Raw genomic sequence first — 24,295 nt, forward strand, 5'->3', positions numbered from 1 at the left:
ATGTATATAAGTATTATATAATACACATGAAAGTTTTTTACATACTATGCATTTAAGATATGCTTTGATTTTTAACAATTATGAATCTCTTCTCAGATATAAACATATTGCATAGTTGTGTTGTAATTATAATAAATTGCACCTGTTCTCTGCTAGGTTTAAACTAGATAATTTAACATTAACTGATTATGTGAAAGAATCTGTATTTACTAAATTTAGCTATGAAATGGAAGGAATATTTATATTCATAATATTTTAGTCTGCTTTCTTTATAAAGTATGTGGATCATTTAATTAAATTAAAATAAATCCTGTGTGGTTTGGTTTTGAATGTGAACTACAAGTCAAAAAAGATGCAAATATTACTCCATTTGAGGGGGGATGGTTTAAAATGAATTTCAAAGAAGAGGGAAAAAATTAAGGGCATAGATTTTTTTCTGTAATTTGTACCATTTTTCCATGTTCTTACTAAAAATGTTATTGTGATTTCTAGTGAAAATCATGACACTTCTAAACATTTAAAACATAACATGTTGATTTGATATCCTTATCTATTGGGAAATGATTACCACCATAGCATTAACACCTCCCTGATGTTGCATAATTACCACTTCTTTATTGCAGTGTAAACATTTGAGATCTACTCTCTTAGAAACTTCCAACAGTGTATGTAGTATTATTAATTAAAATAATCATGCTATACGTTAGATCCCCAGAACTTATTCATCTCATAACTGAAAGTTTATACCCTTTGGCCAACATCTTCCCGTTCCCCCCACCCACACCCCTGGTAACACCACTCCACTCTCTATGAGTTTGGCTTTTATCAATTCCACATATAAATGATACCATGCAGTATTTGTCTTTCCCTGTCTGACTTATTTCACTTAGCATATTGCTATTATGCTAAGTGAAATAGCATAATAGCAATATGCTATCAGCATAATAGCATATTGCTATTATGCTGATAGCCATTCTAACAGGTGTGAGATGATAACTCATTGTGCTTTTAATTTAAATTTCTCTGTTGATTAGTGATGGTGGGCACCTTTTAATGTGTCTGTTGACCATTTGCATGTCTTTGTAAAAATGTCTATTTAGATCCTCTACTCACTTTTCAGTTGGATGATCTGGGGTTTTTTGTTTGTTTGTTTTTGCTGTTTTGTTGTATGAGTTCTTATATACTTTATCAGTCCTAAAATTCTTGTTAATGGAAGTGCAGAATTTTGATATAGATAATAACAATGACAATTTGATGATAATTTTCCCATTGCTGCTGCAGCTGGATGGATATTTGGTAGTGCCTCAGATTCTAGGAACTGATTAAGGAGAACTCCTATCTAAGAGTCATATCTCTATGCTGCATACATAAAAAGATATGTCTTCCATAACTCACCAAGTATCCTCTTAACTATAGTCCATGGCCCAAACATTCACAGAGCTCCGTATTCCTGCCTAGAGTAAAAACGGTGGGTAGGTACTTAGCCCATAATTTCTATGTTACTTCAAAAGTAGCTGAAATACTTTTTAGAGGAGAAAAAGAACAAGAAAGGAAAACCCCAAAAGGACACTGACATACATGGAGAAATGGATTTGTCAGGTTCCAGTGGCACAACTGGGAGACCAATCATCGCTCATATTATTTCCATGAGAAATGAGTTCCAGGTATCCAAAAATCAATTTTCACATCGAGTTGCTGTATTTTTTTCCTTATTTGCGAGCACTAGTATTATTCAAAGAGATACCCCAGATTTTTACACTAGCTCAATTTCTAAACCCCCAGGCATCTTTGAATGAAAGGAATTGGAAAATCAGTATGCTTTTAATGAAAGGTCTGAGATAATTGTTTTTCATTTATCTTATATAATTTAGAGTTACCCCGAGGGAAAAGTTCAAAGGGAAACTTCCTTGAACAAATTGAATCTTGCTTTTCATTAGGTGTTTAGTTTGGGGGTAAAAATCCTTATTATTGAAAATCAAATTCTGTAAGATGGCACTCTTTAATGGTCTTCAAGAATTAAGTATATAATGGTAGTAAGCATGGACCATATACTCAGGGACTAAAGGCATTCGTTCTAAGTAAGGAGATATCAATTCTAGAATATCTAGTCCCTAGATTAAATGTGGAAAAGGTATTTTAGATTAGATCAAGTACGTGCTTCTTGACGACTCTTCCCTTATCCTAGACTGGGTGGAATTGGGCAGCAAAGCCAATTGTTCCTGTCACTCAGTCATGGGTAAAGTCATCTGTGACCTAAGCAATTTTTTGTCTGCTTAACCCAGCAATTAATGCAATGTGGATTATTTAGTTTATGTTATGTCCCTATCATTTTAGAATGTTTATATATTCTTTTATTTTTTTTGTCTTTTTTTTTTTTTTTTTTAGGGCCATACCTGCGGCATATGGAGGTTCCCAGGCTTGGGGTCAAATTGGAGCAGTAGCCACCAGCCTGTGCCAGAGCCACAGCAATGCCAGATCCGAGCCTTATCTGCGACCTACACCACAGCTCACAGCAATGCCAGATCCTTAACCCACTGAGCGAGGCCAGGGATTGAACCTGTGTCCTTGTGGATACTAGTCTGATTCATTTCCGTTAAGTCACAATGGGAACTCCTGTTTTTGTGCTTTTAAATACTGAAATGCTAATTTTCCTTGGAACTTCTATGGGAATTCTTCAAGTCCTGGGTTGTAGCTGTAGTGGAAAAGCTTTACATTATATTACTGTTTTTTTTTAACACAGGTAATACCAATTTAGGCTAAAAATATTCATGATTTAGGAGTTTTCAGGGTACATTACATTTTTCCCTTAAAATAAGATTTCCTTGCTGTCTACTTCTGCAAAGAATGCCAGCTTTACCATTGTTTTCCTACCTTCTTCCCCACACAAAGTGGGCCTTAAGCATTATATGCCATCCTCGGCTCTCCCTGTGAAAAGAATAAACTGAAATCCTCAGGTCAAAAAACTGCCTAGTCACTTATCTAATTTAATATTCCCACTTTCACTTTATTTGGGGCCAAGGCAGATTCCTTACTTTTGTATCAGTTTAGTGATACATTTTTAAAGATGCTTTTAAAATATTTTAAACAAGAAGAAAGGGTGGGGGAAAAAACTGTAACTGCAATGTATACATCTAAGGATAACCTGACCCCCTTGCTGTACAGTGGGAAAAAAAAAATAAATAAATAAATATTTTAAACAGCATTCAACAGGGAATCTGATTTGTCATGCGACTGGATAGAGAGAAATCTGCTATATCATTTATATAGTATTTTAGCCATTTTTGTCACTATAAAAAGAACAAAATTTTTTCCAATATTGTGTATATTTTGGGTTCTTTTTCTCTTCACTAAGAAATTACAAGGGGAGTTCCCGTCGTGGCGCGGTGGTTAACGAATCCGACTAGGAACCATGAGGTTGCGGTTCGGTTTCTGCCCTTGCTCAGTGGGTTAATGATCCGGCGTTGCCGTGAGATGTGGTGTAGGTTGCAGACGCGGCTGGGATCTCGCGTTGCTGTGGCTCTGGCATAGGCCGGTGGCTACAGCTCCGATTCGACCCCTAGCCTGGGAACCTCCATATGCTGCGGGTGTGGCCCTAAAAGACAAAAACAAACAAACAATCCATTATGTTATTACTGTATAAAATTATATCTCAATTCCCAATATGCAACATTATTCTTTATTAACTACATAAATCATATATCAAGGAGTCTTATCGATAACTTCAAATCTGTCACCCACTCTTCTGAGTTGTTCAGGTTATTACTGATTAGGTCTTGACCAGATCTTCATGAAGCGATCATATCAAGAGTAGGAGAAGGCTGTCCTCTTACATTTTCTTCCTGTTCACTCAGGCATTATCTTCCTTCTAGGGTTTCTTCACATAGCTCATTTCCTATCCAAATCATTTAAAGCTATAAGCACATTATGGGAGGGGCTCGTTTATTACAACTAGTAATGATAATCTGTTATCCACTTAACCAAGCACATGTAAACTCAATATGCCAAGAGTGACCAAGGGGGCAGGGCCCCTCATGTCAATCCCTCTGTGCACATGGAGGTTTCCTTGCCTTTCTCTTTTACTTCTATCACCCACCAAGGTGTGGACCATGAAGGCATCAAGGTCAGTTGTTAGTCAAGAATCATTTATTTCCAGGTATTTTTAATGTAGAAAGAGAAATATTGCATCTTCCAATAAGACAACAGATTGAATAGGCCCATTTACCTTCACTCTATCTTGAACCTCCATTACAACAAGAGTTGACTTTTTACGTCAAAAGTCATGATTACAAAAATGTCAAGAGAGGAGATGACAGCAAAATGATTTTGGAAGCTGGAAAGCTGAAGAATGGATGGGAAATGCCTCAGTTATCTCACGAAACTGGAGTCCTAAATCAGCAGTGAAGAAAGACAATAAGCAATCTAAGTTACCTAGCAGCAGCCCTCAAAGTTTTTTAAATGCTGAAAAGTGAGGGTAAATATTAAAAATTGCTTATGAACCAGTTAATCCCCAAATTTCTTCCCCAAATCTACCTGGATGCAACTCATCTTCCACTGAACAGAGATATAATCTTTAGATGTGGGAAAGCAGAGGGTAAGGAGAACTCGACATAGTTGAGGGTCAGGGAAAGGTTTCACAATGAAAACAGGGGCACTGTTTGACAACACTCAGGGACACTGAGTGACAGTTTATATGCTAAATGGGAGAACACTGCCTTCTACCTCACTGGCTCCAATAGCCTGGCCTATTCCCTCTAGGTATCAGTAGGTGAGAGACCAAGAGGTTTTATCTTTGAAGGAATGTAATCAGCACAAGGGAAAAGATGAATGTATAGCATTTGGTTTTCTCAAAAAACAGTCCAGTGAGATGATACGATATATGAGCCCACAGTCAGCAACAAATCCCAAAGCATGTGGACAGGGTTTCCAGCCAGATTTTCACTGCCTTAAATGTGAACAAAGCACCAAAGTGCCTGGATATCTGAAGACAGCCTCAGGCATGAAAGAGAGAGATCCAAACAAACAAACAAAAAACCAGAAATTTGCAGGAAACAGAGACTGTGCAAAAAGATGAAAACACAAGGAAAGAAACTATCATTAATATAGTCAGGTAAATAAAGAAATTGCATTCATAATATGTGAATGACATTCTCTAAAAGAGGAACAAGAAGACAAAAATTAAATAAAATAGAAAATAAATACATAATTTACAAAATATAAATATATAAAACATAAATGGAAATATTAGTGTAAAAAGAGGAAGAAACAAGATAAAATAAATGGGAGTTTCAGGAAAGAGTAGAGAAAATTGAGAAAATTACATCAAAATTTCATAAAAATTCCGTAATGGAAGAATATAATTTTTATGACTTAAAGTCTCACTAAGTACTGGAAAAATTGATGAAACAGACCCACACAGAGAAGGACACTGAGTTTTCAGAAAACGGTAAATGAAGAGAAAGCTCTAAATGTTTCCAGAAAGGGAGAAAAACAGATTCCTTAAAAAGTATAAGAAAAACCATGAATGTCAGAAGACTTCTCTACAGCAACACTGGAAGCTTGGAGACAATAGGGGGCAAATGCCTTTAAAATTCTGAGTAACATTGCTTCCAATCTAGAAATCAATACCCAGTCAAACTATCAATGAAGTGAGAGGGTGGACTTAGTTCTAGATAGCTTTTTGCAGTCCTAGAGGAAGAAAATGACTAGATTTAAGGCAGGCAGGAAAGCCTTGGAAAAGGTGTCTCTGAGGCAATGGAATTGGTAGACCAGTCAATGTAGATTAGATATCCTATCATTTGATTGTTCAGAGAGAAGATTTAAACAACCAGGGAATATTGGGGGCTGATTTAGTGATACCCGCTTAGAAAACTAAGCAAGTAAGCAAGGGATACAAAACAGAAAAAGTAATATATATCCTATGCTTAACTGTTAATCTCTCGACAACATTCTGAATATTGGACTCTGCTCTAAGCAAAGTTGTGATAGAGTCATAATGGGAGGATAATGGAAACATGAAATGTATGCATGTGTTCAGTGGAGGAGACTGTGAAAGAAAGCTAAGTTCTCATCATCTAATATTGCAGAATTTTAATTGTAGTGCCTTCAACTGAGAAATCGAGATGGTATTATATGAATAGTATCAAAGTGAGTACAAATAAATGTATAAAAGGAGCTGGAAATTTTTAAACTAGCTTTCTTTAGCAAGTAGAAACTGGTTAGCAGGAACTAATATTTTGTGCAATTAACCTTGCATAATTATTTACATATAAATAGAACCCCTGTTATGCCACATTCACCCAAACGAATTATTTTCTACAGCGTACTGGAAACAACTAGTTTAGTCTATGGTGACTCGTTTATGCACTGTTAGCACCTGGTCAGTGTGTAACATGACCCTGGAATCTGCGATCACTGCCACCAGGTGGCAATAGTGAGTTATATCTGGACCTGCAGGATTTCTGTTCTGATTTCTGTCCTTTCAGCACCACACGTTTGCAATCTCTTAGGATTCTGAATTTGGTTATCTCCTGGACAAAATGTTTTCAGTCACTTGGAAGAAATTGTGGAAGACATGCTCACAAAGTCTTAGCTGGCATTTATCTGTGGGAAATATGAATGTATGACAGACAGAATTTGAATTAAATAAAATCATGTTAAGTTACAACTGATGTGGTGAAAGCAATGCAAAATATTAAGTGTAAGGTTTTAAATGTAGGTTAAAAAACTCAGATAAATAAAAAGTGTTCTGAAAGGCAAGATGAACATAAGGGAAATCATTGAGAGGGAACTCAAGATACATGGATTCTGTTTCAATTGTGCTGTGACCAGCTATGTCATATTGACTCATTTTGCTCTTCTGAAAAATTAGTTATTTGTACCAGATTATCTCTAAATACCTGTCTACTCTAATAGTCTATGATTCTTTTATGTATTTTAAAACTTCTTTGTGATTGTGGATGATCAAAAAGTATCAAGAAGTTAGCAGATACCCCCAAATCTTGACATTTTGTTTCAGTCTTTCTTCTCAGCACATATATGTACATGGATATATTTTAATGTTAAAAATTCTATCATTCTGTATATTTAATTTCACATAAGTCTTCCATCATACAAGAAAGTGCTTTCCTTTTCACAACATGTCCGTGGTCACCAGCGTAAGAGGTTTTCTCTGGCCCCTTCATCCCTGACTGTCTCCAGCCTCACCCTCAAGACGCTTTGCTTCTCCTCCCTTCTTTGCTTTGGGATTTTTTTTTTTTTCCTTTCCCAAATTCCTAGGAGATGATATGTTCCCTCTCAACACACACACACACCAAATTCCTCTTCTACTTATGGAGAAATGTAATTAGTTCTATCTGAAAACATGTGCTGTTGGAGTCTGGGTCTTACTTTCTACCCCAAATAACTTATTCCAACTTCCTCTCAGGTTAGGGTCAACCCCTTGGTCTCAGGTTGAAACTACTATCTTGGGCAAAGGACTAATCCACTGAGGGTCCTTCCCTCCTCTTTCTTGTCATTTCTGTCCCAATTGTTGGCTTAATTAGTGGCTCATCTCAGACTTTTGAAGAGCTCTATTTTCCTGCCCATTGCCCTCTACCACCGTCCTTCTTGTTTGTAATCTTTACTCCTTACTATAGTAACATCTCCTCGACCAGGTCAGCCCAGCCATCACATGCCCTAAAGAAGAAAGCAATAGAGTTGACTGCCTGGAGCTCGTGTTTACTGACTAGATAACAAAAGTAGTGTGCCCCACCCCACCTCCCGAACACCTCCTCTCAACCCCTAATGTGTTTTATGATATGTTAGTGTTACCATTTACTCCAGAATTTGAATTTATTTTGAATTTGATGTGTTTTTTGTCTATGATATTTGCATAAACATCACCTTATATGCTATAGCATTAATGTATGTTTTGAAGGTCTTTATATGGGAGAAAGAGTGGGAAATCCATAAGGTATAAAGTATGGTAAATATATTAATATTTTCCTGTTTTGTTCTTTTTTTTGGTCTTTTCTAGGGCCACACTCGCAGCATATGAAGGTTCCCAGGCTAGGGATCTAATCGGAGCTATGGCTGCCAGCCTTCACCAGAGCCACAGCAACACAGGATGCCAGCCGCATCTGCAACCTACACCACAGCTAATGGCAATGCCGGATCCTTAAGTCACTGAGCAAGGCCAGGGGTCAAACCTGAAACCTCATGGTTCCTAGTCGGATCCATTAACCACTGAGCCACAATGGGAATTCCTCTGTTTTGTTCTTTCAATTTTATACCTGCCAATGTAATTTAATTATTGGTATATATAATGAATATGATATGAATATATATTATTGCTTTAGATATACATTTATATGTATATATATATAGAAATATATAGGCATATATTTGCCATTAAGCTTTTATATTAAATTCAATTTTTTCTTTGTATTTTTGAATGTTTTAATGTGATGATGAGGAAATATATCCATACTACATCTTTAAGTTTACATTCTTATTATCAGTTTAGTTACATCCAAATTATACGTCACTTTCTGATTTGTGGTTGAAGTCTTTCCTTTAGTAAAATAGGTAAACCCTGAATTTCACTTATCGCTTCGTATCGCTCATAATTTTAAAACTTATTTTGCTATTTTATTTACATATTTATTTTTCAAATTTCCAATGGAAAGTTTTATAATATGGCAAATACAAATCATTTCCATGTAGGGAATATAAGACAAAAGAAGACATTTGTAAATTTATTTGGGGTGAAGTGTAGATACCTTTGGGGGCTAACCTTTAAGTTAATTAGAAATAAAGGCAAATTACAATCCAGTGCACTAAGCCCGCTGTGCTAAATGCCATTCCCATATTCATAATGGCTTTTAGTGAGTAGAAATTTTTTCCTGTCGTGCTTTCTCAAAAGGATCTTTCAGTGCCAGTGTCATATGCAGCATGCTTATCTGTATGACACAGGGCAATTCTTCTGTTTGCATATTTCTTAAATACATTCAGATTTTTTTTTAAGGTTCAGTGTGTAAGACAGGTCTAGAATAGGCAAGAATTGATACATGGAGACTAAAAGGAAGCTATTACAGTAACCCAAATCAGAGATAGTGATGACTTAGACCAGGTGATAGTGGAGATAGAAAAAAACCCCGAGTCCAGATTATTTAAGTAGATAAAATTGAGAGGATTTGGTGGGATGAGGAAGAGATTGATTCCAAGGAGGACAAGCAATATAGTATAGAGGCTGGGGTGTGAGGCTATGAGCTCTGCATGGTTTGGATGTTCAAGTCTGCCATTTTCAGGCTCTGTCTTGATCTTACCCATCTATGCTTCATGTTCATGTTAAAGACATGCCACTTTACCTGTCTATGTTTTGTGTTTTCATGTGTAATGTGGGATAATAGCTGTACTGCCCTCGTTTGTTGTAAAAAATAACATGAATTAACTCTTTATTTGGTTTTAACCTAAAGCAGTGCTTTCACCTACTAAGCACCCTCTAGGTGTTTGTAGTCATGGTGATGGTGACGCTTGTATCCTATATAGATGGTCCTGAGGAAGAACAGGGTTTGAGGAAGGAAACAGTGTGTTCCGTCTTGATTATTCGGGGACTGGAGTTTTTTAAAAGACGTTGAAATTATATTGAACAGACAATTAGATATATAGGTCTAAGAGGAAAACTCTGGCTGAAGACAGAAGTTTGGTGGTCTATATATCTTTTATTAAATCAATGAAAATATATGAGATTTCCAAAGAAGAAATATTACTGTGAGAAGAGACAAGTTCTTATGATAGAGTTTCAAGAAATCCTAATTTTAAGGAAGGATCAAGGAAAATGAACTGACAAGGGAAACAGAGGAACAGGCAGAGATGTAGAAGAAAAACCAGAAGATTGATATACTACAGAGCCCAAGAAAGAAAGGACCAAGCCCTAATGGAGTTTCTGCTGCATTTTCACTGCCAACAGGGCAGAGGTGGCTGTTTCCGATGGGCCAGGTGTAGGGAACATAGAAGAGACCCTCCAAAAATAGGTTTAGGAACTCACTGACCAGGTACCAGTAATTCATTGGGAAAATAGTGGAAAGATTTTGGAGTGATGGGGAGAGGGGAATAAAGGAGGTAAGAGCTGGTTCAGAAATAAGAAAAAAAAGATAAATGAATGAAACTATGCTTGTGAAATAGTGTTGTTTTGTTTTGTTTTGTTTATTGCTAACATTTATATTGATGGAAAGAGAAATGTTGCATTATTGGGCTGCCATGACAAAATACCACGGACTGGGTGGCTTTATTCTCCCAGTTCTGGAGCCTAAAAATCTGAGATCAGGGTGCCAGCAGGATTAGTGTCTGATGAGAGCTCTCTCCTTAGGTTGCAGATGGCTGCCTTCTCTCTGTGCTCTCACATAGAAGACAGAGAGACAAGCTCTCTTGTGTCTCCTCTTTCAAGAGCACCAGTCCCATCATGCCAGCCCCCCTCCCATCATGATCTCATCTAACACCATTCCCTCCCCAAATCCCCATCTCCAGATACCACCATATTGGGAGTCAGGGGGGTGGGGGGCTTCAAACTTCAACCTATGAGTTGGGGGTTGGGGGGGACACAGACATTCAGCCCATGACAAATGGTATTACTTCTTTTTATGACCGTTGCACATTTTATTGTTGAACAGAACTCAGGCACAGGAAACAAATACCGAACAAAGAAGGACCACATGATGTGTAAACTAATGTGCTTGTGCATTGCTTACTCATCTACCATTGGTGGACTGACAACCATCACTGGTACCTCCACCAACTTGATCTTCGCGGAGCATTTCAATATGTAAGTACAATTATTGGAGTGCTGATTTAATAAATGGACAGCACACAAATTACAAGAATTATTCTTACCTGACTCAGAGAATCCAAAGAGAGAGTTTATTGAGGTAACTCTCCTTTGTTCCCCATCAGGACATCTATAGGTCTAGAAATACTCCCTTCTACTGGGAGTTCCATATGTGGGACATAGTGAATTAACAGGTATCTGCAAATTCCAAGGTCAGCCTAGAAGAATTAACTCCTGGGTGACCATGCTCATCAAACACAGGAGATATTTTTCATTGTAAATAATATTGTAAATGGTAGTTACCTCAAGTGAAAAGAGGTTGTTTACATGGGACAATTCGTGTAGGGGTTGGCAACTGACATTTAAACTTAAGTGATGAGTGTAAACAGAAGTTACATTATGGGAGGTTTGGTATTGGAATTGAAAAAGACTTGAAGGATTGGTCAATTAACCAAAAAATGGTAGTAATAAAGTATTCTAAGAACAGATGTATGACTTTAAATATAAGTTAGTGCTATGATGTCACTCCAGTGCAGAAAATGGGGAATCTTGGATACAGTCAGAGCGCTTAAGTTAAAAATTCCACAGATTTCACTTACTTTGTGAATGTGAACAGTAAAAAGTAAATAACTATTCCAAGAAAAAATTTTTATATCTAAAATAGAGTTATTGTGAGAGTTAAATGAAGTAAACTAATACTTGGTGCTATGTAAGAACTATTGAAATTATAGTCTGAAAGTCCGTGGTTTTTTGGTGAGTGCTCAAACTGATCCTACACCCTAGATACATTTTCAAATACTCATTGGACAGGAAATCTCCAGAGCATGGACAGTGTTGGGAAAAATTGGGGTTCAGAAGCAGGAAAACCACACTCTAGGAAGCAGATTCACAGACTCTTTGAACTTTCTGAAATTACTTGCAAAATAATCCGAGAGATCCAAGATTCAAAAAATGTCATCCTCCCTTAGGAAAGAATGAGAACTCGTGTACAGAAAAGAGCACTGACGTAGCAGGTTAGGGACAAGATAACCCAGACCTCTACATGCTCTTATTGTTTCTATGAGTACACACCTGTCATGCGTACGCCAATGGCTGGCTTAGAAAGGAACCTTTGAAAGACCTCTGGTTTACAAGTGGGAAACTTCTGAAATTCCCAGTGCTAGGAGGATTTATCCCAGCTATCTCCTAATTCAGCATGGGAAATGTACCTGATCCTTTCCTGCAAGTTGGATTTTTGTCCTTTCTCACAAACCCCCAAAGAAAGAGATTCCCCTTCTTAGTCCTCTCTGTAAATCTCTTTTACTACAATTTAAACCAAATTTTTATTGTTTTATTTGTGTTGGTCTTAGAGAACTATTAGTTTCTACCATTCCCATGAAATTACTTGATATCATCAAAGTAATCCACATTGAGTTTGCCCTTGGTCTTTGTGTGCTTGCCTGATGTATCAACAGAATTTTCTTTCTTTTATTTAACTGTTCCCTTGACTCTGAATGCATGCATCCATTTGCAATGACAGATTGAGAGCATTGTAGCACTTTGAGCAAAATGTTTCGGTAACTATTTTCCCTAATTGTCTAATCTTCTAATTCTCCTAATCATGGGAATTTGGCCAAAACATTCGTTAAATTTAGAAAATGCTTAAAATGTACTTTGAAATTTAGTGATCTTTTTACTTCAAGTTTTCTTTAACATTAAGTGTTATATAAAAACTGGAAAAAACTCAAAGTATCCTTTCTTGATAGAAAATATTGAAATAGAAGGGGAAAAACAACATTACGTGACAAAGCACAATTGACACTATTAAATAAGCTAGGTATTTAATAAGTGTTTTCTTAAATATTGACCCTAAAAGATACAACAGCATCCCAATGCAATAATGGAATGAAATGCGTTCAATTTCACTGGAAAATGTTCCAGATGCTTAATACTGCAGAAAATAAAAAAAGATTTATATTCTAAGTCCAGATGTTTGGAGGCAGAGAGAAATCACCCTTTATTTCCAAACCTACTACAATAATCTCACCTTTCCTCTTGACACCGCTTGCCATCTTTTTGAGCGATACCAATGATCATTTCGTACAAATTTATTTTGAGTCTCGCCAAGCTCCAAAGAGTACATAAGCCTGAGAGTTAGTGATTGGCCACCACTGACATTTAGGGAAAGGTGTCGTCTTACAGATTAACTGTGGGAGGAAGAGATTGGATAACACATTTCAAAGCCTTATCTATCTATATGTCTATCTATTGACTCATACATAAAATATATTTGCATGTTATATACATAATGTCTTTTGTTCTCTTTACACCAAGAAAATTATAACAATGAATTCTGAGAAAGGTAAATTTTTTTCAGTGCAAATAAAATCAGATCTTCATTCCCTCAGTCAATCAACAAACGTTTATTGAAGACAGACAATGTACATAACACAGTTTTAAATTTTTTTTTTTGCTTTTTGTTTTTTAAGGGCTGCACCCATAGCATAAGGTTCCCAGGATAGGGGTCGAATCGGAGCTGTAGCTGCCAGCCACAGCCACAACCACAGCAACTTGGGATCCAAGCCATGTCTGTGACCTACACTGCAGCTCACTGCAACACTAGAATCTTAATCCACTGAGGCCAGGGATCGAACCCACGTCCTCACGGATACTAGTCGGGTTCGTTAACTGCTGAGCCAAGACGGGAACTCCTGGCTTTAAATTTTTAGAAGAATGCAAAAAATAAAACCTAACAGTAAGAAAATTACCTTTCATTGTCAAAATACACATATGTGGAAACCATTAAATTTTTTAAAACATAATGACATTTTTTTGACATATAGGGAAGAAAGTAAAATGACATGTATGGAGCCCTTACCAGATAAATTACATATATTATAGTTATACAAATCCAATGTATCTTTGTCATAGAAGTGGTATACAGTGCTGATTAAAGGCATAGGGTATGAAATTAAAATATCTATGTTCAAATACTAGCTCTTGGACAAAGTATTTAATCTCTTTAAGCCTGTTATTTGCCTTAAAAAAAAATGAGGATAATAATATCTCCCTCCCTCATAGAGTTGTTTTGAGTTTTAACATAAATTAAATAGCACTTAGAATAATGCCTAGCATGAGCATGTGCTCCATAAATATTGGCTATTATTATTAGAGTTGAAAAAGTGGAGGTTCAGCTTAGCAGACTGAAAACAAAACCAAGATCCATCAGACCCCAAAGTTTGTCTCTCTAAAATACCTCCATAGAAACAATTGGACCTGCATCCTTAAAGAGGAGTTGTTGTGTTCAGCACCCCTTGATCACTAGAGAAAATTTGTATAACCTGACCCAATCTTAAAAGAGATAAACACCATGTCTATGGAGGAAATGGATGCAAATAATCCATCAAATTAAAGCACAAAAGTTCTGTAATCAGTTTTTTAGGAAGGCAGTGAAATAGTCTGTACTTGTTTTTGCACAGATTAGAATAACAGTGGTATTAGAATAAAGCAGATTGATTGGCTCTCTAAGAGTCTGGGGATGGGAGTCCAATTAGGAATCTATTACCAAAGTGCTGACAAATGATGAGGGGCAAAACTAGGTTAGTTGTGAAGCAGTAAGAGGATATAGACTGAGGCCACTGTACAGTAGGACAGTGGTAAGTAATCCGATGTGAGGATTTAAGGGTAAGGAGGGGTTAGAGCAACTCTGAGAAAATTTGACAATATGGCTCTATGGATAGTGATACCATGAACTTCTGGAGAAGACAGGACAGGTTCATTAAAGAAATGAACAGATTTTATTTTGAATATATTGAAATGGCCTGCTCATAGTCTATCCACAAGGAGATTTTGAGCAGACATTTGCAAATGCATTGTTTGATTTAGTTATAAACTTGAGACTATATATAAACAGAGAAATTAAAATCTCGAGTGCAGAAATGGTCATGTAGGGAGAAAAAAGTTGGAAGAATTGAGACATGGTTAGAGTCATAGGAAATACCGACAAGAAAGAAGATAAGAAAAGTTAATCAAGGTAGATGGAGAGCCAGGGGATTTTGAAAGCCAAAGGATAAGACCATTTTCCAAAAGGAGGATGAGTCAGGAGCATGCAACGTGGTGTGAGGATCAAGTAGGATGAGGGCTGAGAAGAGGCTTTTGGTTCTCATCAGTGTCCTCCGAGAAGGCAGGTTCTGTGGAAGAGTGGGGCCTGGGGCAGAATTTGATCTGAAGAGACTTACGGAGTGAGTACTTAGTGGGAAGGCAAGGTATCTAGTTTAAATGACTGTTTCAAGTTTGACAAAGAAAAGAAAAAAAGAACAAGCATGGTAGGACCAGAGGCAGAGAGTTCCTTTAGAACAAGGGAGGTGTCAGTCTAGTTTTACACTCAGGGGAAGGTGCAGTAAAAACAGAGCTGTGTGAGGTTTGGGGGAAAAAGCTAGTGAGAGAGAGAGAGAGAGAGAGAGAGAGAGAGAGAGAGAGAGAGGGCGAATACCAATTGCCTAAGAGTCAGATGGCCATGGAATGGAATAGAAACAAGAGCAGCCGTGTTAGTCTTGGAAAAGAAGGGCATGTCCTCCTGAGTGATAATGAGAGGAAACACGTGAAGACAGAGAAATCTCCCATGTGTACACAGCCTCATTTCACAGATGAGGAAACCGAGGCTCCAAGAGCTTTACTGACAATCACCAGTCAGTGGGGCACCAGTAGGTGAAGGCAGATGGCCCACGTCCTGAGCGCTTTCCACTCTGCAGCCTTGTTGCCTCACTGACCATCTGTGAGGGGGCCGTGTTGACAAAATTCTTAAAAAAGCAAGCCTGCTGCCTGTGACAAGAAAAGACTGTATCGGTACTTGCATTCATGTGTTGCATTTTCTTTTTATAAAATATAAACATGCACACATAACAAGTAGTATTTGAAATAGTTGCAAAGCTGAGAATGTGGCTAGTTTGACTGAACCATTCTTTTGTTGTCATGAGCTGATGTAGAGCTTGGAAGGTGATTTTCAGAACAATACTAACAAGACAGCCAATTTTCTAACTCAACTGTAAGGTATGAAATTTCTTGCATTCTTAGGCTTTGAATCCAATGCCTGTGGCACCTGAATTCTGACTCCCCTGTGATTAATTCACCATTAGCTTTGACTAATCCTTGGAATAGGGCACTCTGGAAAGTCTTTGTTCCCCCTCTGTCTCTTATTACTGTCTTAGAGATTCTTTGGATTTTTATTGGCTCCTCATTAGGGAAATCTTGCTCGCTCAATGCTCTCTACCTGATAGACCCTTCTGTTCCTCTGGTACACTCTTCCAGTCATCACCCAATCCGCTCCCTTCCTAATGCTATTGATAATGAATACTATCCGGTAATTTACCCATTTCTTCCTACGCTGCTACTCTGGTTCTTTAAAGACCTGCCAATTCTGCCAGCTTCTCTCTTTATTGTGTGGATGCTGTGTCATTATCATTTGAAACTGTTCACTTACTCCAAAACCTCCATTCCCATTTCCTCTTATCATAAACTATATGACATTTCTATAAACTTGTCTTATCTAAACACACGCACAACCACCGTCCCTGACTGCAGGCTTGCGAAGGCTTAAGGAGCAATTGTCATCTTCTTTTAGCCCACAAGGGGCACGAGCAGGTGATCCGTAAACACTGGTTGAGATGAACTGCACCAAGACATAAATGAAGTGCTGACTGTCGTCTAAGTAACTGAATAATCTTTTGATAATAAAAGAAAGTTATTAAGGGAAATATTATTAGGAGCAATTACTGCTTTCATAGTGGAGTAGTTTTGATGTATCAATATCGCTTAACAAATACAACAGCTATTAGCAAAACACAAAAGGAAAATCTATCAGATTAAGAGTGGAAGATTATGACAAGTAAATTTTCATAGCTTGCTGATTATCAAAGTATATTATTCAGCTTGTGGGTGTCAGCTGTGAAATATGTGGGTATACAAAGTAGCTTGGAAGGAAGTTAAATTGTCAGTGATTAGCACAGTCACTGTTACTAATTATATGTGAAATAATAACTATTATAGGTTCACAAACCAAGAAATGGTAAAAGAAATGTGTTTGCCCCAAATTCAAAGCCCACCTCCCTAACCTCTCTTCTTGGCTAATTACAGAGGGAGATGGTAAACCAATTGCTTAGAAATAGCCGCTTTCAATAGCCATGATTTTCCCCTGCCGAAAAGAGCAATATGTGTTTCTAAGAATTTCTCTGGCAAGTACTATAGTAGAAGTTTGGATATTGCAGAACTTGGGCTCAGACTTTAGTTCCGAGTTCCTTGCCGTATATTAGCTTAACTTCTGTGAGCATTGGTTTCTCTGTCTGTATGATGGAGGCAAAACTAGAACTTACAGCATTATTACGAGGATTAAATATCGTAAGGCACCTGTGGCTCTTATAGGGCCTGGCACATAGGAAATTGTCAACATCCCTAGCCATTTTTGTTGTTGCTGCTCCTACTTTTGTTCATACTGTTGGAAATATCAGCCTAGCTCATGAGTAACAAGAATTAATATATGAAAAGAAACTTCTGGAAGTACATCAGTACAAAACTGGAAAATGGCTTTGACTCAGAAAAAATCAGAACAGTCATTAATCGAAGGGACTATGATCAGTGTGGGTGCTAACTTACAGCGCTCTTAATGGCCACAGTCCGTTTCAAGGCTGTAAATGTCCCCAGCCACACCCATTCTTTTGAGACCATTGCTATGTGTTTCTTTAGTATCATTTGTGACTTTGTAGTGGGCATAAGAACCGCCTCAACAGCACTGTCTTTCTAAATTTCAACACTGACATGCAAATATACACTAGGTCAAAGCCTGTCCCTCCTACGGTGTAGTCACTCCTAGAGAGTGTTCTAAAATATCCTTAAACCTTCAAGTTTGTACTCTAGCTTATGGCTGTTTTGCTACATGTATGGAATTTTCTCTTTTTCACCTTGAAGCTGGAGTGGAGGACACTAGTCTTTAGTGAAAAGATGGTATTTTCAATACCCCTCCCGGGTTTAAATATACAGCTTGACTGCACATTCTGTGACCTTGAGCAACCCGCTTAACCTTCTGAGACTCAGTGTTTTCTGTGTAAAATGGAAATAGAGTGCTTTGCTCACAGAATTTTTGCTAGAATTAAATGTGTTTAGCTCATCCTACGCTTCTGCCTGACCTCTAAGACTTACGGTGCCTCTGGTACACTTCCTCTTCCTCTCACCTCCATTTCTTCCTGAAATTATCACATCCATTCCATGGTTTATGAATCCACCTGTATGTTGACTACCAATTTTATATCTCACCTGCCCTTTCAATTCCAGACTCAACTGTCTAACTGCTGATTCAACATAGCCACTTGGGAAACTAAGGGACGCCTCAAATTAACACGCTCACAGCAGCATTCTTGATCCACCACTCCCTTCTGCCAACCTGTTCTTCCCTCAGACTTCATTTCAATGAATGACAGCTTTTCTCCATTTCCTACATTTTATGTCAAATATATGGAAAGTGTGTTGCCTTCTCTTCACTGCTACCAATCTAAATTAAGCTAATCTACGCAACTCTCCACCCCCTCTACCCTCTGCAAACCTGCCTTTATCTTCTAAGAGATTTCCTTGTGTACACTTTCTATTGCTGTTACAAATTACCATCAATTTAGGAACCTTAAAACAGCATGAATTTGTTACCTTCTAATTTCTGAGGATTAGGAGTCTAGGCACAGATTAGCTGGCTCCTTTGTTCAGCTGAAATTAAGGTGTTAGCTGGGCCTGCAGTCTCCACAGAAGCTCAGGGTCCTAGTCCAAGCTCATTCAGTAACTCAATTCAGTTTCCTCTGCTTGAGTTACTGAGGTGCCCTTTTTATTGCTGACTATTGGCATAAGATCACTCTCGGCAGCTAGAGGCCAGCCCTAGGCCCTTTCCATGTGGCCCCTTGCTTGGAAGCTTGCTTCTTTAAGCCAACAGGAAAATCTCCCTTTTAAGGGCTCATCTGATTAAGTTAGACCCACCCCAAGATAATCTCCCTTTTGATTAATTGAAAGTCAATTGATGGGGACCTCTACAAAAATCTCCTCACTTTGGCCATAGAAGAACCTAATACTGGGAATAAAACTTCATCTTACTTACAGGTTCTGTCCACACAGACAGGGAGAGGAATATTCTAGGTATATATCCCAGAGGCAGAAGTCTTGAGAGTCATCTGGGAACTCTGCCTACTGTGCTTGGCTCCCACTCTTATCACCTTCGCTCTTGAGAGTCCACCCAGCCAACATGTCTCATAAAATTCATAAATTTACATAGACTTTATTTATTTATTTGCTTTTTAAGGCCACACTTGTGGCATATGAAAGTTCCCAGGCTAGGGGTTTAATGAAGCTACAGCTGCCATCCTACACCACAGCCACAGCAAAGAGGGATCTGAGCCGCACCTGCGACCTACGTCACAGCTCATGGCAACGCCGGATCCCTGACCCACTAAGCAGGCCAGGGATCAAACCTGTGTCCTCATGGATACTAGTCAGGCTTATTACCACTGAGCCACAATGGGGACTTCCAATTTACATAGACTTTAAATGAGATCATGTCACTAACTTACTTACTGTGTTCCAATTCCTCCTAATTGCATTAGTACTAAAATCCAAATTCTCAAGGTTATGTATAATCTGTCCTCTACTGGCACTTCTTAGACTTTATTTCATGTGACTGTAAACTTAGCCCACCACCCACAGCCACACTGGCCTTCTGTCTGATCCTCAAGCATTCCAACTCCTTCCTACCCCTGGGCCTTGGTACTTGCTATTTCCTCTGTCTGGAATGCTATTTCTCAGTTATTTACCTGACTGGTTCCTTCTGGCCATTTATTTAGATCTCATCTCAAATATCATTGTCCTTGGGCACATTATGTAAAAATTTTCCCTTTACCACATAACTTTTTATCATATTATTCTATTTTATTTTTTGATTCGTTAAATGTTTACCTGTTTATTGCCTGTGTTCCTCCTTTAACATAAACTTATGAGAGCTTAGACTATGTCCATCTAATTTATCACTATATTTCCAAAAGCTAGAAGAGTACCTGGCACATAGTAGACCGCAGAAGTATAGTGTTGGGTGAAAGAAAAAGATTCTACCAGAATTAGATGTACTTCTCATAGTTTCTGATAGAAGAAATCTATATTTGCTTTAGGCACATATTTGCAGTCACTTCACAAACAGGATATGAGGAAGTGGAAAAAGAAACTAATCCCTTAGCGTATACCACTCATTCCATTTTCATTCAAAATATTTACACCCACATGGTGTTTACTTTCTTACTACTGAACTAAAAAACAAAGACAAAATAAAACAGAGTTTAGCTTTTTCAAGCTTTTCTAAATGACCTATCCCTCCAGGCAAAAATTCTGAAAAGCCCCTCTTCCGTCAGACAATCTCACAGGACTCTGCAGTGAGTGGGGAACAATGCAGCCTGATTTCCAGATATGAGTCACAGATAGTTAGAAATTGTTTAGGGCAAGGTTTGGACCTCATCCAAGCAGCATTTCTCAATGTCTTTAGGCTGAACAGGATAACATAGGCCACTGCCCTGTGATTCAAATCTAATAAATTGATGGGAGATAAGCTTAAGCCTTTTCCCACTTACTTTACATTCCAACTGAAAACAACATTTTTTTTTAAAAGCAGGAAGTTCTCAATAGAGCCTCATGGACATGTAAAGCACTTTTTTTCCATTCACTAATTCAGGTATTCTTTAGCATTTTTTACTTACCATTTGCCACTTTCTAATTGCCTAAATATGTAAGCTAATCCTAGGATCTCTTTAAGGCAACATCATCCTCTAGTTGCTAATGATAACTCTAGGACCCAGGAAGATCAGCTCAAAGAAATTGGAGACAACATTAGAAATCTAGTTTTGAAAGTTTCTTCTTCTTTTTTTTTTTAAACAGGCTTTGCATTTCTTAGGATCCATTCTAAAATAGAAGAAATTCTCTAAAATAAATAAATTTGACTTATACTGATTCATGCAAAATGAAGTACTTCATTTATTTACATGATCCCTTTTAAGTGGCAAAATACAAGGAATGCTTTAATTAGAAAAAATACTGAAAGTCTATCGTTTCTATAAAGTTCTCTGTATTTTGTGATTTCAAAAATAATAAAAACATATTGATGTTTTTATTACTTCTGCATTATTTCTGCACTTTCCTGATTTTTGATTCTGTCTTTGTGTTACTGCTTCAAGAGGAAAAATTAAAGACAACTGTTTCTCAAATTTTTTCTTTTTTTTCCCCACAGCCATAAAACATAACTGTGTGAGAATTTAGACTACATTTCAAAACAGTGAATGTGAGGTTACCAAAGAAACTGCGCTTGTGCCTGACCATTTTTTGTTGCTATTGTTTTGTGAGCTCAAAAACTGAAAATAACTAGGAATGATAAAGGAAAATTGATGTTCCCCACAGGACGTTTAATTATTTTTATCTGGTTCATATTTATTCCGTTTGGCTGAGCCCCAAAGCACTGTCTAATTCTAGGAAGAAAGTGCTAGAATATGTCTGGTAAGATGGTTGCTTCGGGGCAGAAGAAACGAGGAAACAGCCTTGAGAGACTGTGTGGGACAGATCAGAGTCCCTTCAGAGTCTGGGATGCCAGCTACCAAGGTGAAATGGTAATGGAAAGATTCAGTTCTGTCCATTTCCATCTGATCCCGAGCCTGCTTCGTTGTCTTTCCTCATTCATTTACTGACGATTTAAGTACAAACAACAAAACTCACACACTCCTTTCTTGTGCATTTCCGTGAGTAGATACCATTGCTAGGTCCTTTTGCAAACACTTCGTTACAGATTGAGTAAAGGGAGAAAAAGTCATAACATATCTACGCTGGGTTTTGTAGGAAACAGCAAATAACTATGCAGTTACAGAATTAGGAGAGGAGGAATAAAACTAAATTCTGTACTTAAGGGTGGATACGCTCCCCCATTCCCCCCTATCCCCCCTCTTGGCTAGGGGCACAGAAGGATGTGAAGTACTTTCCACAAACCATCAGAAAGGATCCCACTTGTACTCGTCCCATGAACCCTTTTCCCTATTTTCACACAGGCGCTACCCTGATTGTCACTGCATCAACTTTGGATCGTGGTTTATTATGTCCTTCCCAGCTGCCATTATTATTCTCCTCTTGTCCTGGATCTGGCTTCAGTGGCTTTTCCTAGGATTCAAGTGAGTACATGCTCCATGTTAATCAGATGCATAAAGGTGCCTAGGTTCCATGTTCTCAGCTCCTCGGCCTGAGCCTGAGCTTCCCACCCCCATCTCACTGCTGCATTTCTGCACTTCTCTTTACAAAACTGACACATTTGAACATGTACATTAAAGATGCTCCAGACAATCACCAGAACGACACTGGCTGTGGAAGAGAGAGTGTCGACCACAAATACATCTTGGTCTCCTTTGATCCTTAGCCGTTAAGGTGTTAAGAGGCCAAAAGGGCATCAGGAGTTCTTTTTGATGAAGACCCAATCCAAGCTGTTAAAGGGGCATTTTAAACCCTCCTCTTGGTTTAATGTGAGGATTTTCTCAGGTTATTGAGTTACCTTAAGCTGTCACATGCAGGGTTTCTTGCTTCATCTTCATACCAACATTGATATGTCCTTGAGAAACTAAAAGAAAGATCTGAGAGTGTGCTCTGTGCAAAGAATATTAGATTAGGAATTAGGAGACCAGGGACAAAGTGGTAGCTTCTCACAAGCCAGATGAGTGATCTTTGCAAGTCCTGGTCCATCCTCAGCCCCAGTGCCTTCAACTAAGTATAATAGAATTGAAGTGGAAGATCAGTAAGATCACTTCCAAGCTGTAATTCTAACACTGATGGACCCTAGTTGAATACAAAGAAGTCAAGGTAGGAAACGCTGATCAAAAACAGCCAGAAAATGTCAAATGTATGTATTCAAGGAGAATTTGCAATTGTTACCTTGGCTGGGACTGAAATTGGTGTCATAAGTACCAACAAGGTTCATGAATTAAATGACATCCAGCATTTAAAATTATGCAGGGCTCCACAGCAAAATCTAAAATGCTGTATCATATATTCAGCACATTTAACAATACTCCAAAACGAAAGGGGAAAGGGCTGTATATCAAACCTTGACAATTTTTTCCTAAAAAACAAAAGAAAACAAAACAATTCAACTCCATTTTTACAGGGTTTTATTTAAATAATTTCAAGGATCCATGAATGAAACAGTGTGTTATCCATCAGGCAGGTGAGACTGAAGTCAGCTCTTTGTCCTTCCTTTAAAAAGCAAAACACTGGAATTGGGTGTTGTTCTATGCCCGTGCCCAGATTTTCCAAGCTTAGTCATATAAGGACTAATATTCTCCCCTTTCTGTTCCTCTTCCTGTTTTTTCTCCCAAACTGCCACAGTTTTGTTAGCAGTGGGGAGATGGTACTGATGATTTTTTAAAAAATCTATTGGTCCAGATTGTGGGAGCAGTGTGAGGCCGTCCTCCTGCCGAAGCAAATGTGTGGAATGTCACTGACTTCAGCAGGTGGGCCTCCATGGGGAGAGGCCAGCTGCATACTCAATGCCCCTTCCTGGAAATCCAAGCCTTTGGGGGTCCATTCAGTTGTACAGGTAGCAACGCAGGATGAAGGGGACAGGAATCCCAAACCAGCAGAGAAAGCATCTGACCTCAGACCCACAGCTATTTCCTTCTTTTTTTGCTACCTGTAATGGCTTTATAAAATATGCATACAACCATTGTCATTATTTTGAAATAGCCCACCATTTAAAAAGGAGAAATGAAGATAAAGGGCAGGTGTACTGAAATGTGTTCTCTATGAGGAAAAAAATCCTATGAAGTGCATACATTAGGCCAAGTCCATAAATCATGATCAGTGGCACATTTAAACAGTCCTTCCCCCCTCCACCCCCACCCCCGAGCTGGCCACTATTGGTTACACAGCACAGCTTCATGCTCCAGCTAATTTTTCAGTGTCCTTTTCAGTCTGCCAAGGTGTTCACCTCTGAGATCGACAAAGAAATGATCAGCCACTCCCCTGGCAGGTCACCATGCATTCTGATTAGTGTGTTGGCCATTAACACAGTTAACTCACCCATTATAAATGACCCCAACCTACCTGGGAATTGAAGCTCATCCATCAATGGCAAAGAACTTATTTAAATGGAGAGGTTGATGCATTGTCATATGCTTCACCAGTTCCTTTGTGAAGGCATTAACCTTCATTTGTAGCAAAGCCAATTTGGCTTTTGACTTAACTATTGATTGTCCCCAACCAAAGTGACAAAATACGTATACCGTCTACTGGGTAGAAAACAGTGTCTCAGGAAAGTCATCTTTCTCTTTAACTCTACGTTTGTATTCTGTACAAAATTCTGTACAAAACCATCTATAGAATGTTCTTAAGGGGGCCCATGGCTTAGTTGCTTTTAATAGTAGAGTTTATACTTTGGCAAGGGGAAAAATTTCAAGACTGACACTCATCAGTATT

General features: G+C 38.1%; 1 protein-coding gene across 2 annotated transcripts in view; it reads left to right on the forward strand.

Moving 5' to 3' along the window:
* SLC13A1 (solute carrier family 13 member 1) overlaps positions 1-24,295 on the forward strand; it is a 77,055-nt gene that overhangs the window by 33,916 nt on the left and 18,844 nt on the right. For both annotated transcript variants that reach the window (XM_005673212.3, XM_013985678.2), the window contains exons 7-8: positions 10,650-10,801; positions 21,883-22,002. In XM_005673212.3, the coding sequence (XP_005673269.1) occupies positions 10,650-10,801; positions 21,883-22,002 (272 nt within the window). The remainder of the gene's footprint in view (positions 1-10,649; positions 10,802-21,882; positions 22,003-24,295) is intronic.

This window comes from Sus scrofa, chromosome 18, assembly GCF_000003025.6.
Source record: "Sus scrofa isolate TJ Tabasco breed Duroc chromosome 18, Sscrofa11.1, whole genome shotgun sequence".
Taxonomy (NCBI): Eukaryota; Metazoa; Chordata; class Mammalia; order Artiodactyla; family Suidae; genus Sus; species Sus scrofa.